Source organism: Hoplias malabaricus, chromosome 16, assembly GCF_029633855.1.
Source record: "Hoplias malabaricus isolate fHopMal1 chromosome 16, fHopMal1.hap1, whole genome shotgun sequence".
NCBI lineage: Eukaryota > Metazoa > Chordata > Actinopteri > Characiformes > Erythrinidae > Hoplias > Hoplias malabaricus.
In genome coordinates, this window is record NC_089815.1 from 14,531,635 (window position 1) to 14,547,692 (window position 16,058).

At 37.2% G+C, this 16,058-nt stretch overlaps 1 protein-coding gene across 1 annotated transcript in view; it reads right to left on the reverse strand.

Moving 5' to 3' along the window:
* Nucleotides 1-15,719, reverse strand: part of fbn2b (fibrillin 2b) — a 131,813-nt gene extending 116,094 nt beyond the window's left edge. Inside the window, exons 1-2 of the mRNA XM_066647244.1 lie at nucleotides 15,613-15,719; nucleotides 12,375-12,636 (exon numbers count right to left, since the gene is read on the reverse strand). Of these exons, the coding sequence (XP_066503341.1) occupies nucleotides 12,375-12,541 (167 nt within the window). The 5' untranslated portion in view covers nucleotides 12,542-12,636; nucleotides 15,613-15,719. The remainder of the gene's footprint in view (nucleotides 1-12,374; nucleotides 12,637-15,612) is intronic.
* Between the last annotated feature and the right edge of the window lie 339 nt (nucleotides 15,720-16,058).

A 16,058-nucleotide genomic window follows, 5' to 3' on the forward strand; every position in this document is an offset into this window, starting at 1 on the left:
TGACTAAATTTCATTGTGAAACCACTTTAGACATGCAATGTCTCAGTCCACTACACTATATTATGTTCACATTTTCTGTTTCTATATATAAAAATAACACTTTTTCAAAAATGTACCACTCAATCCAAACAATCAAAAGCATAGATTTAATAGAGCAATACGAAAAATAAAGTTTTACTGATCTAATAAATCTACAGTGAGAGAAAAATTGCCTAAATTAGACTTTCTGATAAACTAACTTTTAATGTATAATAATTGTGGATGCACAGTTGCATATCTGCCAATACTGATCCAATACTATTGAATTAATAAACTGCTTCTCTCTCTACATGGATGAGACTTATGATCTATATTATCTGTAAGCGCTTATCCAATTCAGGGTCGCTGTGGGTCCAGAGCCTACCTGGAAATATTTGGGCGCAAGGCAGGAATACACCCTGGAGGGGGCGCCAGTCCTTCACAGGGCAACACAGACACACACACACATTCACTCACACACGTGTGTGTGAGTGAATGTGTGTGTGTGTCTGTGTTGCCCTGCTCCACCCCACTTGAGCACAGCATTTCTTAAATATATCACATGCCTTGTAAATGTTGTCATGTGACTCAGTGGGCTATTGTAGCTGGGCGTCTCTACCTGTTGTATATTTCGTTTCAAATTAAAAGCGCTCTGTTTCTACATTGATTATATGTATTGGCCAATTTTTTTTCTGAAACCCGATACTGCTAAATTTTTTAGTATCAGACTGATACTCAATGCTAGTGTCAGATCGGTACATCCCTAAAAATAAGAGACTGACATGTTGTGTTAACAAAACCAAAACCCTCAAATGAGATCATCAAATATATTGTGATGTATATACAGGCTGTGATTGTTTCCTACCACTTGCAGACTGCTTGGACCCAGTCACCTTCAAATGTGGCAGAAATGCTGCTTTCTCTTCATTACAGAAAAACCAAGGGAAATCTGATCATTCTCTACTAACACCTTTAATTCTATCACCACTTGTTTATGTTTGCCAAACAAGCCACAAATTGCATCTGTCTGTCCAACAATATTACCAAACCCATATTATATTCTTCCACAATTCTAGATGTTCAATCATGCCTGAGAAAAAAGAAAATCTGTATTTCAAATTTTAATGGATTTAAAAAAAAAACAGTGGTAAATAAGAAACTAAAAGATGTAGGGGTAGTTTACAGAACAAACTACGAAATGGACATTCAGTGACTGGGATAAGAAAGAGAGGAGTAGATAAGACAAAAAGGAAACAAAGTTCAAAGAGACATAAAGTAAGAAAAAAAGAGAAAAAGCTAAAGAAAAACAACAAAGGAAGAGAGAAAGAAAGAGAGACACGCAGAGGAAGAGGACATACACTGATCAACAATAACTTTATGACCACCTCCTTGTTTGTAAAAGTACTGTCCACCCTGTCATACAGGAGCAATTTGTTGATCCAGAATTACAGACTGTTGTCTGTCTGTGGTACTGCATTCATTGTTAGCAGATTTTCACACTGTTCTTCAATGATCCAGACACTAAAAAACCACCACAGAGCAGGAATGATTTGGGTGGTGGATCATTCTGGGCATTGCAGTTACAGTGACATGCTGGCGTTGGTGTGTTAGTGTGTTGCATTAGTACAAGTAAATCAGACACTGTGAATTCTATTGGTCATACCTACCTTGAAGTCTATTTTGTAGATGTAAAGTCAGAAAGAGTAGCTCATCTGTTGCTGCACATTTTGTGTTGGTCATCCTCTGCTGTGTATGATCCACTTGCCAGCATAACACACAACATAACACCACCATGTCAGTGTCACTGAAACACCGAGAATGATCAACCACCCAAAGCATACCTGCTGTGTTGTGGTCCCGAGTGGGTCTTGACCATTAAAGAACAGCATGAAAAGGGGGTAATAATGTATGCAGAGCTATTGACTACTGTGAATAATTGTTTATCAGAAATGTGGTCCTGTATGGTCAGGTTTTCATAATGTTATGGCATACAGAAACAGTGTGTGTGAGACAGATACAAGGGCAAGAATAGAATCTTAGGTAGAGTGAGATATAGACAAAGAAAAAAGGGTTAGAGTTAGCAACAAAGAGGAAAAAGGGAAACATTTAAAAGAATTGATTACAGAAAAACAGAGAGAGCACAAGATATCAAGGAAAGGAGAGATGTGAGTGAGACAGAACCAATAAGAGTGAACAAAATGAATGAATAAGAGTGAACGAATAAGAGAAGAACAAAAGTCAAAGGTTAGGAAGTGACAGAGGACCCATATCCAGGAGAGAATTTGATTGAGAGAAAAATAAGATTGAAAGAGTTCGAGAGTAACTCTAGTAAGAGAGGTGAGAAAGCAATTGAAAGGAGGTGAAAGGGTGAAGGAGATGTAGAGGTTGAGGCAAATGGGTAAGAAGGACAAAAGGAAAGGGTGCAGAAGGAAAGAGAAACAGAAATGGTGGGAAAGGGGTCCAAATCGGCAGGAGGGAAAGAAAACAAGTTGAAGTTAAGTGGAGGGGAGGGAGAGCGGAAAACAAAGCCATGGAAATTAGGCCAGGCCATGATAGAGCACCAGAAACCGGGGGGCAAAAATCCTGAGGGTCACATTTCTCAATCCAACACATGCGCTCTTGCAGACTGAAAAATGAGCTCTCACTCACATACAGAATGTGAAGAACTTGCCAAATGAACACCACCAAACAGCTCTCTCCTCACCAATCGCTCTGAATGCAATTCAGACATTCAGGAACATTGTCAAAGCTGAAGTCAAAGAGAGTTTGATACGTTCTCTTGCTGGGTTTGTTGTTCCTTATCTCACCCTTACAATTGTATTACACCATTGGGAACTACAATGGTTTTAAAAATGTATTGATATGATAAGGATGTAAACAAAGTACTTCAGCATGTGAAATACTTGGTTCTAATGAAATGTCTCCAAAAATTTCCTCACAACAAGCTGCTAAATGATTTGGTTACAAAGCACTTGATCACCTGACTTATAATATGTAAACTCCATGGAATTGGCTTATCCATCTCACTCACACATTCATTCTCTCACATTTAAGCAGGATGCAATATATTGCTTTTCATTAATGATACTTAACATACACATTTGTAATACTGATAGCAAGTGTTCAAAATGGCTAGCACAATCCAAATTCATAACACAGAGACAGTTGTCTGTCCTTTCCACTCCTCCACAGACAGAGTTCATGCAGGTTGCCAAAACTGAACCTAGATGAACAAGCGTGAGGTGAGTTTAAGAAATTTGGACCTTCATAGCTACAAAGAATGCAATAATCAACCTGTTTACACAAAATTACATATATAATTTACCTACCTAACTATGCTAGTGAAAGGTGTGGCCACTGTGATTTTTCCTGTATTTACCATTGGCTTTTCAACTCCACCATTGATGTTTCACTAGACAAGTCTAATGGTATCTTTCTGTCCGAATATTCCCTTTCAATATACATATAATGTATATATAATAATACATATATACATATATATACATATATATATACATATATACATATATATATACATATATACATATATATAACAATACATATAATAATACATATAATACATATAATATACATATAATTTTAGGTTGCAGCTGTTTGCTACTTATTCACAATTTTTTATATTCAGTCTTTTTGTTCCACTTTAAATGTGCCTGTTTATGAGACTAGTATAGACATTTTTCCTGTTCCACCTTAAATAGGTAACTATGCAAAGACCATATTCCTCACGTTCTTCTTTTAAAACACATAAACAACAGAGTTGACTTTAATCAATATATACAAGTGCTGGTCATAAAATTAGAATATCATGAAAAAGTTGATTTATTTCAGTAATTACATTCAAAAAGTGAAACTTGTATATTATACTCATTCATTACACACAGACTGATATATTTCAAATATTTATTTCTTTTAATTTGATGATTATAACGACTAATGAAAACCCCAAATTCAGTATCTCAAAAAATTAGAATATTACTTAAGATCAATACAAAAAAAAATTTATAAATTCTGGCCAACTGAAATGTATGAACATGAAAAGTATGAGCATGTTCAGCACTCAGTACTTAATTGGGGCTCCTTCTCCCTGACTTACTGCAGCAATGTGGCGTGGCATGGAGTCGATCAATCTGTGGCACTGCTCAGATGTTATTGACAGCCCAGGTTGCTCTGATAGTGGCCTTCAGCTCTTCGTCTTCACAATACCCCATACATTTTCTATGGAGTTAAGGTCAGGTCAATGCTGGCCAATTAAGAACAGGGATACCATGGTCCTTAAACCAGGTACTGGTAGTTTATGCAATGTGAACAGATGCCAAGTCCAGTTGGAAAATGAAATCTGCATGGAGCATGGAGTGCTCTAAAACTTCCTGGTAGATGGCTGCGTTGACCTTGGACTTCAGAAAACACAGCGGACCAACACCAGCAGATGACATGGCACCCCAAACTATCACTGACTGTGGAAACTTTACACTGGACCTCAAGCAACGTGGTTTCTGTGCCTTTCCTCCAGACTCTGGGACCTTTTCTGATGAAAATTTACTTTCATCAGAGAACATAACTTTGGACCACAGTTAGCAGTTCGGTCCTTTTTGAAAGCGAGGCACTTCTGACGCTGTCTCTTGTTCAAAAGTGGCTTGACACAAAGAATGCGACAGCTGAAACCCATGTCTTGCATATGTCTGTGTTTGGTGGTTCTTGAAGCACTGCAGTCTAGTCTTTGTGAATGCCCTCCACATTTTTTAATGGGTTTTGTTTCACAATCCACTACAGGTTGTGGTTATCCCTATTGCTTGTACACTTTTTTCTATCACATCTTTTCTTTCCCTTCACCTCTCTATTAATGTGCTTGAACACAGAGCTCTGTGAACAGCCAGCCTCTTTCGCAATGACCTTTTGTCTCTTGCCCTGCGTGTTTAAGGTGTCAATGGTCTTTTGGACAACTGTCAAGTCAGCAATCTTCCCCATGTTTGTGTAACCTACAGAACTAGACTGAGAGACCATTTAAAGGCCTTTGCAGGTGTTTTGAGTTAATTAGCTGATTAGACTGTGTCACCAGGTGTCTTCAATATTGAACATTTTCACAATTTTCTAATTTTCTGAGATACTGAATTTGGGGTGGGCAGCACGGTGGCTCAGCAGGTAGTGTCGCAGTCACACAACGCCAGGGGCCTGGAGGTTGTGGGTTCGATTTCCGCTCCGGGTGACTGTCTGTGAGGAGTTGGTGTGTTCTCCCCCTGTCCGCGTGGGTTTCCTCCGGGTGCTCCGGTTTCCTCCCATAGTCCAAAATTGAATTGAAATAAGCGGTTACAGATAATAAATGAATGAATGAATGAATGAATTTGGGGTTTTCAATAGTTGTCAATTATAATCATCAAATTAAAAGAAAATAAACACTTGAAATATATCAGTCTATGTGCAATGAATAAGTATAATATACAAATTTCACTTTTTTAATGGAATTACTGAAATATATAACTTGTTCATGATATTCTAATTTTATGACCAGCACCTGTATATGGCTGTACATTTATAGTGCTTATTTGTTCAGGAGAAAGCTAGCAGCTCAGCTTGATTTTTGTAGTTATACTGGGCTCCATCTTTCCGATATATTGCCAATATTTACTCTCATTTCACCAAGCATCTCTGGATAAGACAAGCAATATCTCTTCTGTTCTTGTAGGAACTTAAAACAATCCTCCATGAACAGGACACAATGTGCCAACCAACCAATTTTCTCTTGAGGTGTTTTCAGGTCAATATGGGTATTCCCAAGCCCATCACTTTGATGACTCTATTGTCTGGGCAAGATTTGTTCAATAATGCAATTGAAAATGCAAATCTCAAAATACTACACAAATTACCAAATACACAATATACTACACGAGTCAAACAGATTCTCCCTATTGCAAGTCATAACTTTATATAGATCAATTTAGATTCCCATTCTCTGTATCACTGCACACTATACTTGAAACTCTTTAGTTTTGTGGAGCATCTGCCCTATTTTACAAATAGGCTGTATAGGAGACTGTCTTATATAATCATAAGAATGTGTGACTTGTTTTTCCACTGCACCACAGACCAATTCTTTATATGTCTAAATGATACTTGGCATTGAGCATGGTACATTTCTGTATAATACGTATAATACTAATTTGCATTGCAAGCATTCAGCAAAGTTTAAGTAGAAAATACAAAGCAGATCGTCTCAAAAATCGCCAGAATGCTGTCATTTGACTTCTGTGAGAATGGTGTATATGTTGACTGAATATTCTAATGATTGTGCATGACTGACAGTCCTGACCAACCCTTTTTTACATTACCATGACAACACACATAGCCTTGGGACAAATGACTGTGTCTTGAGTCATTGCTTGTAAAAGAGAATGGTATTTTCACAGCTATTTTGGGTTTACTAAGATTTTGATTTCTGTAATAAGAGTTACCCAGGGCGGCACGGTGGCGCAGCAGGTAGTGTTGCAGTCACACAGCTCCAGGGACGTGGAGGTTGTGGGTTCAAGTCCCACTCTGGGTGACTGTCTGTGAGGTGTTTGTGTGTTCTCCCCGTGTCTCCGTGGGTTTTCTCTGGGTGCTCTGGTTTCCTCCCACAGTCCAAAAACACACGTTGGTAGGGTTGGAGGGTTGGATTGGTGACTCAAAGTGTCCCTAGGTGTGAGTCTGTGAGTGAATGTATGAGTGTGTGCTGCCCTGCATTCCTGCCTTGCCCAATGATTCCAGGTAGGCTCTGGACCCACCATGACCCTGAACTGGAAAAGTTATAGACAATGAATGAATGAGTCCATATACAAATACAGACCTTAATGGAACAGATGTGAAGTTCTGAACAAATGTCAAGTTTAAATGCCAAGTGGATTTACACAGAAGCTTGGAACAACTGCTGGGTTTGCTCAATTTGAGGCTCTGAAAAAGCAGCGGTTTACTCAGCATGAGGCTTAGAAGAGACACAGACAGTCACCCAGAGTGGGACTTGAACCCACAACCTCCATGTCCCTGGAGCTGTGTGACTGCAACACTACCTGCTGCGCCACCGTGCCGCCCTGGGTAACTCTTATTACAGAAATCAAAATCTTAGTAAACCCAAAATAGCTGTGAAAATACCATTCTCTTTTACAAGCAATGACTCAAGACACAGTCATTTGTCCCAAGGCTATGTGTGTTGTCATGGTAATGTAAAAAAGGGTTGGTCAGGACTGTCAGTCATGCACAATCATTAGAATATTCAGTCAACATATACACCATTCTCACAAAAGCCAAATAGTGTACATAAGCACATATTAATATGTAAACTTTAAACGGTACATATGTGTATACAATATTAAATATATGCGTGTCCAAATGTTGTTTAAAAAGAAAAATATGTAAATGATATGTTTTGCATCGTTTCAGCATCACAGTCAATAATCTAGATATCATCCACAGACCCCACTTCCAGAAAAATGAGAATGCTTTGAAACAAGAATCTGTGATTTATTAATTTCCTTTCATTTTTATTTAACAGACAAAAACACACAGAAATTATTTCCAGAGTTTTCACTGAACATTATTTTATGTAGCAAATACAGACACATTTAAAAGTTTATGCCTGAAACAAACTCTAAATAAGTTGAGACAGACGCATGTTTACCATTGTGTTATATCACCCTTCCTTTTAATTACACTTATTAATCATTTGAGGACTGAGGATACTACCTGAGATACTCAGATACTAAGCTTTGCCCATTCTGCCTTGACAAAAGACTTCAGCTGCTTCACAGCCCGTTGTCGCAATTGCCTCCTGTGCGGCATGAGTCAGATCCAGACTGAATATAGTCCAGTGAAGCACACATTCTGCCATGTTTTTGTAGCACACATAGAATGAGGCCTGGCACTGTCTTGCTGAAATAACCCTGGATTCTCAGGAAAATTTTAAACTTAACATTAGTATATGTCTCTCTAAATTCCCAATGTTCTCCTCCACATTAAAGGAAACTCCTCACATAAAAATCTCCTATGTCATGTTCACTGATATACCCCCATATCATGAGAGACGTTGGCTTTTGCACCTGTCACTGATAACAGTCTGTATTGTCCCTTTCCCCAATAGCACAGTGTCAATTTTATATCAAAAGAAGCTACAAAAATGGACTCCATGGACCATCTGAGATGAGCTTGAACACTTATTTTGCCCCTGTCCCAACAAATTTGCAGGCATCAAATTTGTTTATATTTGCTAAACACAACCAAGCTTTCTTTACACTTTTCAGTAAAATAATGTTTTTTTATAACAGCATTTACTGCATTTTACAAAATGTCCCATCTTTTCTGGAAATGGGGTATGGAAACTTTGAAAACTGACTGATATAGCAATATTACAATATTCATTCTCATTTAACTACCATATGTTTTTACTAAAATTATACTTCACACACAATCTCTTGTGGCCTAATTTTGACCTGAAGTGCAGTGGAGCTGGCTAACTGAATTAGATAGTAGCCAGCTCTGCGCAGCTACACTCTGTAACTTTGCCTCCACTCTGAGTGGAGCTGATGTGATATATAAATAATCTCTATGTGCAAGGGATAAGGTATAAAACCAGTATTGTCTGGCTGTGTCTGTCAGATCATCAAGGTTAAAAATAGACATGTTTATGATGTGGAAATCACCCCATGGGCTCAGGAACACCTCCCAAATCAATATCTGTGAAGACATTGCAGTTCTTCTAAGCATCTACAAATGCAAGCTAAAACTCAAACATTCAAAGAAGAAACAGAATATAAACAGGATCCAGAAAACTAATACCTTCTTTGGGCCTGAGCTCATTTAAAATTGACTGAGCCAACGTGGAAAATTGTGTAAAACTGAAATTCTTTTTTCTCATCCTTTGGGCTAAAGACGAGAGGGTCCATCCAACTTGTTATAACTACAACAGCATGACTTCTTAGTAGAGTATTCTGGGTGCTAATCTAATGCTGACTTGTTTCTGGATTCAAATGCAAATAAGAACTATTTTTCAAGAACAATAAACATTCTCAATTTCAACAATTTAAATATTGTCTTTGTATTGTTTTCATTATTAAATCATCATTAAATATATGCATCTTATCATATATCATATGATGCATTTGCATATCATATATGCAATTTTCTGGGTGATTGTGAAAAGCTGTGTGATTTTTTTTAGATGATGTGTCTGTGATTTATATATGTGCTAAGACATCCCTCTTCTAGGGAAAATGGGTACTGGTGTTTAAGGAGAGCTGTGGAACTTGACTGGGAAACTTAAAAAAATTTGGCTGCAGTACGATTGGCTACATTTGATTTTCTACTTTGAAGAATATTCTCAACCTGGCAAACATTCAAAAACAACTCCCTCAAGGCCACTGATGGCCAGCATTCAGCATTTCTTCAAAGGTCTTTGAGTTCTTGCTCTTAGGGATCTCAGAAAGGTAGCCTGGCACTGCTGGGTCAACATCATATTTTTTTCTCACCATAAGCCAAGAGAGTTACAAGAGCCTACTCAGTTTCCAACTGTGTGTGGGCCATATCACACTTTACTTTGAGAGCCAGGAAATCAGTCAAATCCCAAATCACCTACATCTACACACCCCTAGTGTAGTCTCATACTGGGGGATAACAATTTTACCAAGGCAAGCACAAATGTAATAAATAAATTGTAGAGCTTTAAATAAAATATGGGGTTTCAAAGAAGAATTTTAATATTTATTCCCATTACTACTATGTAAACATCAATAATATTTACATTCCATTGTTAGCCATAATTTAAACAGCACTCTGTTGGATTCACATTGACCCTACTTTAGATTCAACTAAGTGTAGACCAGAAAAAATACCCACTTGCCACTCCCCACCTCCTTTTCACAGATCCTCAGATAGGCCTTTTCCACCAAAAGAACTTTGTGGTTTGAACAGATTCTGTTCAGTATTCTTAGAACTTAGATGCCATCCAGCCTGTGTAGTATGGCATTTTAATTTAGCATATATGGATCTTGATATCCGTGGATGGTCTTGAAACCAGTCCCCTGCACTTTCTAAAAGCCAGATGAATGCTTAAAATTCTGTTGTTTTTTTTTTGTTTTTGTTTTTGTTTTTTTGTTTTTTTTTTATAAAAATACTAGCTTAATAGTACTTCTGTATACTTAGGTATAAGTAAAATTAAAATATTTGTTTTGCAACACACTTTTATTGTGCATTTAACCGGTCGTAGCTCTACCTCTGCACAGCCCAAGTTATGGCCTCAAACACATTAAGAAGGCATGAAGTTCTACAAATTAACTCTTGACTAGGCCACAGCTGTTCACTGAAAACCATAGCAGGTGACAACCTTAAGAAACTGTTTGAGAGAATGCCAAGTGTGTGCAAAACTGTCATCAAAGCAAAAGGTGGCTAATAAAATTCTTGTTCAAGACCAAACAATCTGTGGGTTATTTTTAAGCTTAATACTAAATGTATATAAATTTATATAATACCTAATACAGAATACCTAATAGCACGCTGTTTGTGTTTATTCCCATGTTTAAGCTCCACAGCATCTACCTGAGGTTTGCACACAGCTTCTTCAACTGTCCTTGTTTTGCAAATAAAACTACAGCTAAGTAAATTAATGTGTATTTGGAAAATTCCTTTTTTTGGAAATTGCATGTATTTTTCTCAACTAAAAAGTTTGTGAAGGAATTCAACCATGATCTAATATTAGCTAGGCATGTTTTTTAAAAGAGAATTTTCAAAGCTCCAAATCTATCATTAAGTATTAGCTATTTTGTCCTGGTTTTATAATCAAAAGTTTATCCTGGTTGTACAATCATTTCTTGGGTATTCTAATTATTTTGTCTATTCTAGTCAATTCCTCCTCAGTCTACTAAAGTCTAGTATACTTCCTGTTATTTTTGTACATTTACAGCAAGGAATATAGATGATGTTTAGAAGAGTGTTTGCAATTTAGTTGTCGTGTGAACCATCCAAAAGTTTGACAGTGGGCCAACAGCAACAGAGTATGAAATGGGGGTCATTTAGTTAACGACATGTACAAAGACCCCCATTTTTTGCCCTTGACAAGGGAATACTGAAGATAAGAACAATGTAGAAGTTATGCAAGTTCTGAGCTGCTTTGGATTACTCAGTATGTTTCCAGCACAATTGCTGCATATTTCTAAACTGTGCAATACAAATTAGCATCAGTTCTTCATTACTGTCAAGATCAGATATTCACGCAGAGTTGTACTAGAAAATTGGCCAAAACATCTAATCTGGTAAAGACAACGCTTGGCAGATAAAATCTTTTGATCATGGCATTGCAGGAAAAAAGGTTCCACTGCTCATGATTTTCCATAAAGCTTTCTATCATATCATGTATGAAAAATGGACACCCAATACCAGGGTGGTATTTGAACCTGCCTGAGTTTTTCAGACACTTTTTGACCAAATAAGAGCACTGCATGGCCGTGTTTAATGTAATCAAACATGATACTATTTAATGGCGGTTTTTTGTAAGCCATGTTTTCAAATGATTTCTCACTAGCAGCTTTAAAACAAATCGCCTTTGTAGCCCCCACCCTCAGCCTTCCACCCCACAAGTGATGGGAATACCTCATTTCCTGTGACCATTTGTAGAGGAAGATGTAAACAGGGACAGATGAGTGACTGATTGCAATAACTGATGCTGACATATGAGACCAGTGAGAACAAAGCATCCCTTGTTGTTCAAAAAATGAAAAAAATATACAAGGAAAACACAGCAGGCACTCACACTCCCCCTCCTGCTGCTCCGCAGCATGACAGACACAGCATAAAGTCTTGTAAGCCAACATCATTGTGAACTGCCTTAGACATTTGACTGATGGAAATTTTCTAAAGGTTGGATACAGACCTACCAGTGCTTTTAAATGTACTTTAAAACACATGAACCCTATGCATTTGTTTGGCAGTCATCCAAAAAAGTCTGAAATGTATACAGTCGCATGTCATGGAAAACTTGAGGCACACTGTCACAACACACTATTTCAGCACATAGAGCTATTGTGAAGAAGTATTTCATTAAATTAAATTCCTGTTTAATTCCTGAATCAGTTCAGCCAATTTTATATACTGCTGAACTGATTCAAGATTATGGTACACATTAATAAAGTTTAAATACCACTCACTCCTTAGTCCATATGCAGAAAAAAAACTGCAAAAATAAAAATCACGCCTTCACAAAAACCAATGCCTTAATATAGAGTTAACAATTCAGCCTACATTCATTTAATGAGGCCCAGTAAAGTTGAGGTTATAAGGAGGTGCAATAAGAAGTACTCATGTAAAATCTGGAAGTTTCTTACCCCCTTAGTGTATCCTGCCCTCTCCTGCGGACCCTCTGCTGGACCTCTCCCTCTGGTTTAGAGCTGAAGCGGCTAGCCTGCAGGCCTCCATCACCTTGTCCATGCACTGCCTGGAGAGATGAACAGCAGATGGCTGCCCATCCCAGCACCAGAATCCAAGTCCCCATTGGCCTGTACAGTTCTCACTTTCAGTCACTCACACTGATCCACTGTATGGCCCTAGGTTCCACTTGTCGTTTCCAGCTCCACTGCAGACTGATTGCTGGGGTTGGGAGAGGGAGAACTGTTTAGAATATGTTGCTAAGTTCTTACTGTGCAGTTTTAATTAAATCACTACTTAAAGAGGGGAAGAGTGATTTAATGTAGAATACTATCATAAGGAACAGACACAGTCCCCATATCACTATTTCAGACATCAGAGCATTGTGTACAGAACAAAATTATAGGGAAATTAAGTTGTCCGCTAATAACCAATACCTACTATACACTTTCTATAACACTACTATAGATAGTAGAGGTTGCTAATATTATTGTATGCTATGTTTTCGACACAGTAAATTGAATTTTTGCTAAGGCAAAGGACAGGTACATACAGAGGTGTATTTTTTAACTAAAAGAGTACTTTGTATACTCTACACACTGCTACCAAAGTACACTGTAGAAAAAAAGCAGATAGACATTGTGTTATTGCTCATTTAGATTTTCTTTGTTAGCTTGTTTACAACAACAAAATGAGTTCAGGCCATCTCAGAACAACTCCTGTAATTTGTCCTATATGGGTTTGAGTTGGTTTGCATAAAATGAGGTGTGTTTTCCATAGAAAAAATGAAAAAAACAATAGAAGCACTAATTCTCTACAACAATCTGCTTTCAAGCATCCACAAACAGCATGTGGCATTTGCAGTGTAACCCTGATGTGACACGCCGGCTGTTTTCCAAATCTAGCTCTGATGAGAGGGAACTCTTGCTCTTGGCTAAGAGAGAAGGTATGTGTTTATACTGGACACAGGTGTGCTGTCTGAGAGATGCATCAGCAATACTCCAGGCATGATAGCACTCAACAATCCTCAAAGCTACACCTACTTAAATCTATGGTATACAGCCCAACTATTTATTTTAGAAGGTTATACATCACCTCACAAGAATGCTAATTCTACCTATGGCTAGTCTGCTTTAAATAAACAAATTATATTTAAAAATCAATTAATACAAATAGCTAGCAATTCCCATGATTAAAGAGGAATACAAAATATAAATCAGAATTACTGCAAAATTAAATTGTCTGAAATGAAAAAAATAGAGTTGTTGGACGTGAAATACTCTGTTCTGGAGAAATGTGCAGAGTCAGGAATAATCACAATGGTCATTGTAGGAATCAGACATCTAATTTAGAGCCTATAAAAGTTCCCACATGGAACACTATTAGACGAAACTGTTATGAATAGTTAATGGCCCTGAGACTTGCTTTATATACAAAAATGTATTAAAATTTTAACAATTTTTCAAAAACACGTGTTAATGCATTTTTGGTAAGGTGGTACATTTGGTACAGTCCGATAAACTGGTATTTCACTGACAATTGAGCCCTTTTAGCAAAGAACCATAGCCTATATCCACTATTTCCATTTTTTGTTAAACTGCTTGCTGTCCAGATTTAGCAGTGGATATAAACAGGTTTTCAGTATGAGCATATGTTCAAACAAAAAAATTATAGCCAGGTAAACAGAAGAAATACTTTAGTGACTGTTTTATGTTAAATAGTTGACACTAAACAATCTCCTATCAATCTTAAGTTGTGTTTAAAATTAAATACATCTTCTTTCTTTGCAAGCACTCAGTAATCAAAATTATTCATTCAAATGTTGCAAAGACAAGTTTATATTCAGTGGTAAGTTGGGAAATAGCAAGTAAAACATATATTTCTTTTGTAGACACTGTAATCAGTGGTTCCCATCAGTACCACTATAAGGAAAATTCAAGAGGAAATATTTTTCTACAATACAGCAGTGTACACAGAAACAGTGTATGACTTTTTCTTTTTTTATTTTATTTTTTTTGTGATTGTGACTGTGAATGAATTATGTTCCTGTGGGATTTTATTAAAGAAATGTCACAAATGCCCTTAAATCTCTGAGAATTATACTCTGTAGAGTTCCACTGCAATCAATGGCACATTACAATAGCCTATTATGTAGGCTCAATCATGCAGTTTTCCTGAGCAAAGCAATTTCAAATTACACAGCAGCATGTAACACATTTTACAAGCCCACGTAGACAGCATTAGTCACTCATATCCTTGAAAAATAGCCAACACTCCAGTTGGAGCTAAATAATGAGCCTTTAAAGACTTGGAAATGATTGGAAAAGTCTCAGCTTCAAATGGGCTGCGAAACACAGGCTGCTGACCGTTTACTTTCAGGGCCATGCATTTGTAACTGAATAAATCCAGCTCAAAATTAGTTTGATGACAATAAGTCTGCAATAACTGGCAAAACTCTCCACACTATTTTATACAAAGACATGTCTGTTCTCAATGGCTAGACAGTAGTGATGGAATTAGCTGACGTGAATTAGAGCTGGCTCACAGACACAAGATACACTAGTCAAATCATGGATACAGCAGCTTGAACGTTTTGTGCGGGTGGAAAATTAACACAGGAGAACAAAGAAAGAATCCCCAGCCACACTAAGTAATGCTAACAGGCAGGTATTATACACCCTCATCAGGTGAGAAATTTAATCAGCCACAACTGTGCTCATTCCATTAGCAAATGGAAGAGGATTTTTCCATTAGTCGACCAGTACTTATTAATGAATTAAAACTGAATTTTAGACAGAAACTATATATATATATATATATATATATATATATATATATATATATATATATATATATATATATATATATATGTGTGTATATATATATATATAGCCTACTTACTCCACGATAAAAATGCCTCCAACCACCTTTCAACATTACTGTATGAAGGGTGATATACATAGATTGGTATAACAATTAACAAAACTCAATGGTTCACCGATATCGAATATGCGACACATGAAAAAAAAAAGTATATCAGGTAAAATGGTGATTTTTGGCATTCCATACTATTTCAAAATGTTGCCTTTTTCTTGCTCTTTTCTAAAGTCTTCATTTTACTGTTTCGTCGATCTCCGAAAGGAGGTAACTGCACATTTGTGAAATGGAAGACAGCAAAATAGCAAGGAAGCGTATTACCTTAAAAGTGTTGAAGTTTGTCCACCACCAGAATCCGTTATCAGTTTCCCCTGAATGGAAAACTGCACTGCAACCTTGTGAGAAAAGAAAAAGTTAGTGAATTACCCCGCTGAGGAGGAAAGGGAGGTGCTTTCTGTAGAAACAGGAGGAGGAGGAGGAGGAGGAGAGCAAACCCACATACCACTACAACCAGGAGTTAATTACACTTCTGAACACTGTATCATATTTCATCCATACTTAATTCCACTAGAATCAATGGTATTTTACAGTGTGTATGCTTTTTTAATCTGTAACGCAATGTACACATACATCTGGCTATAACTGGGAGAAAAATTCGACCAATTTTTCCAAACCTCTACGTATTTCAATGGATGAGTGGGGAACAAAGCCATCCATAGTTTTTGTTGTGAAATGCTGAAATGCATCGAAAACGTACAAGGCAAAAC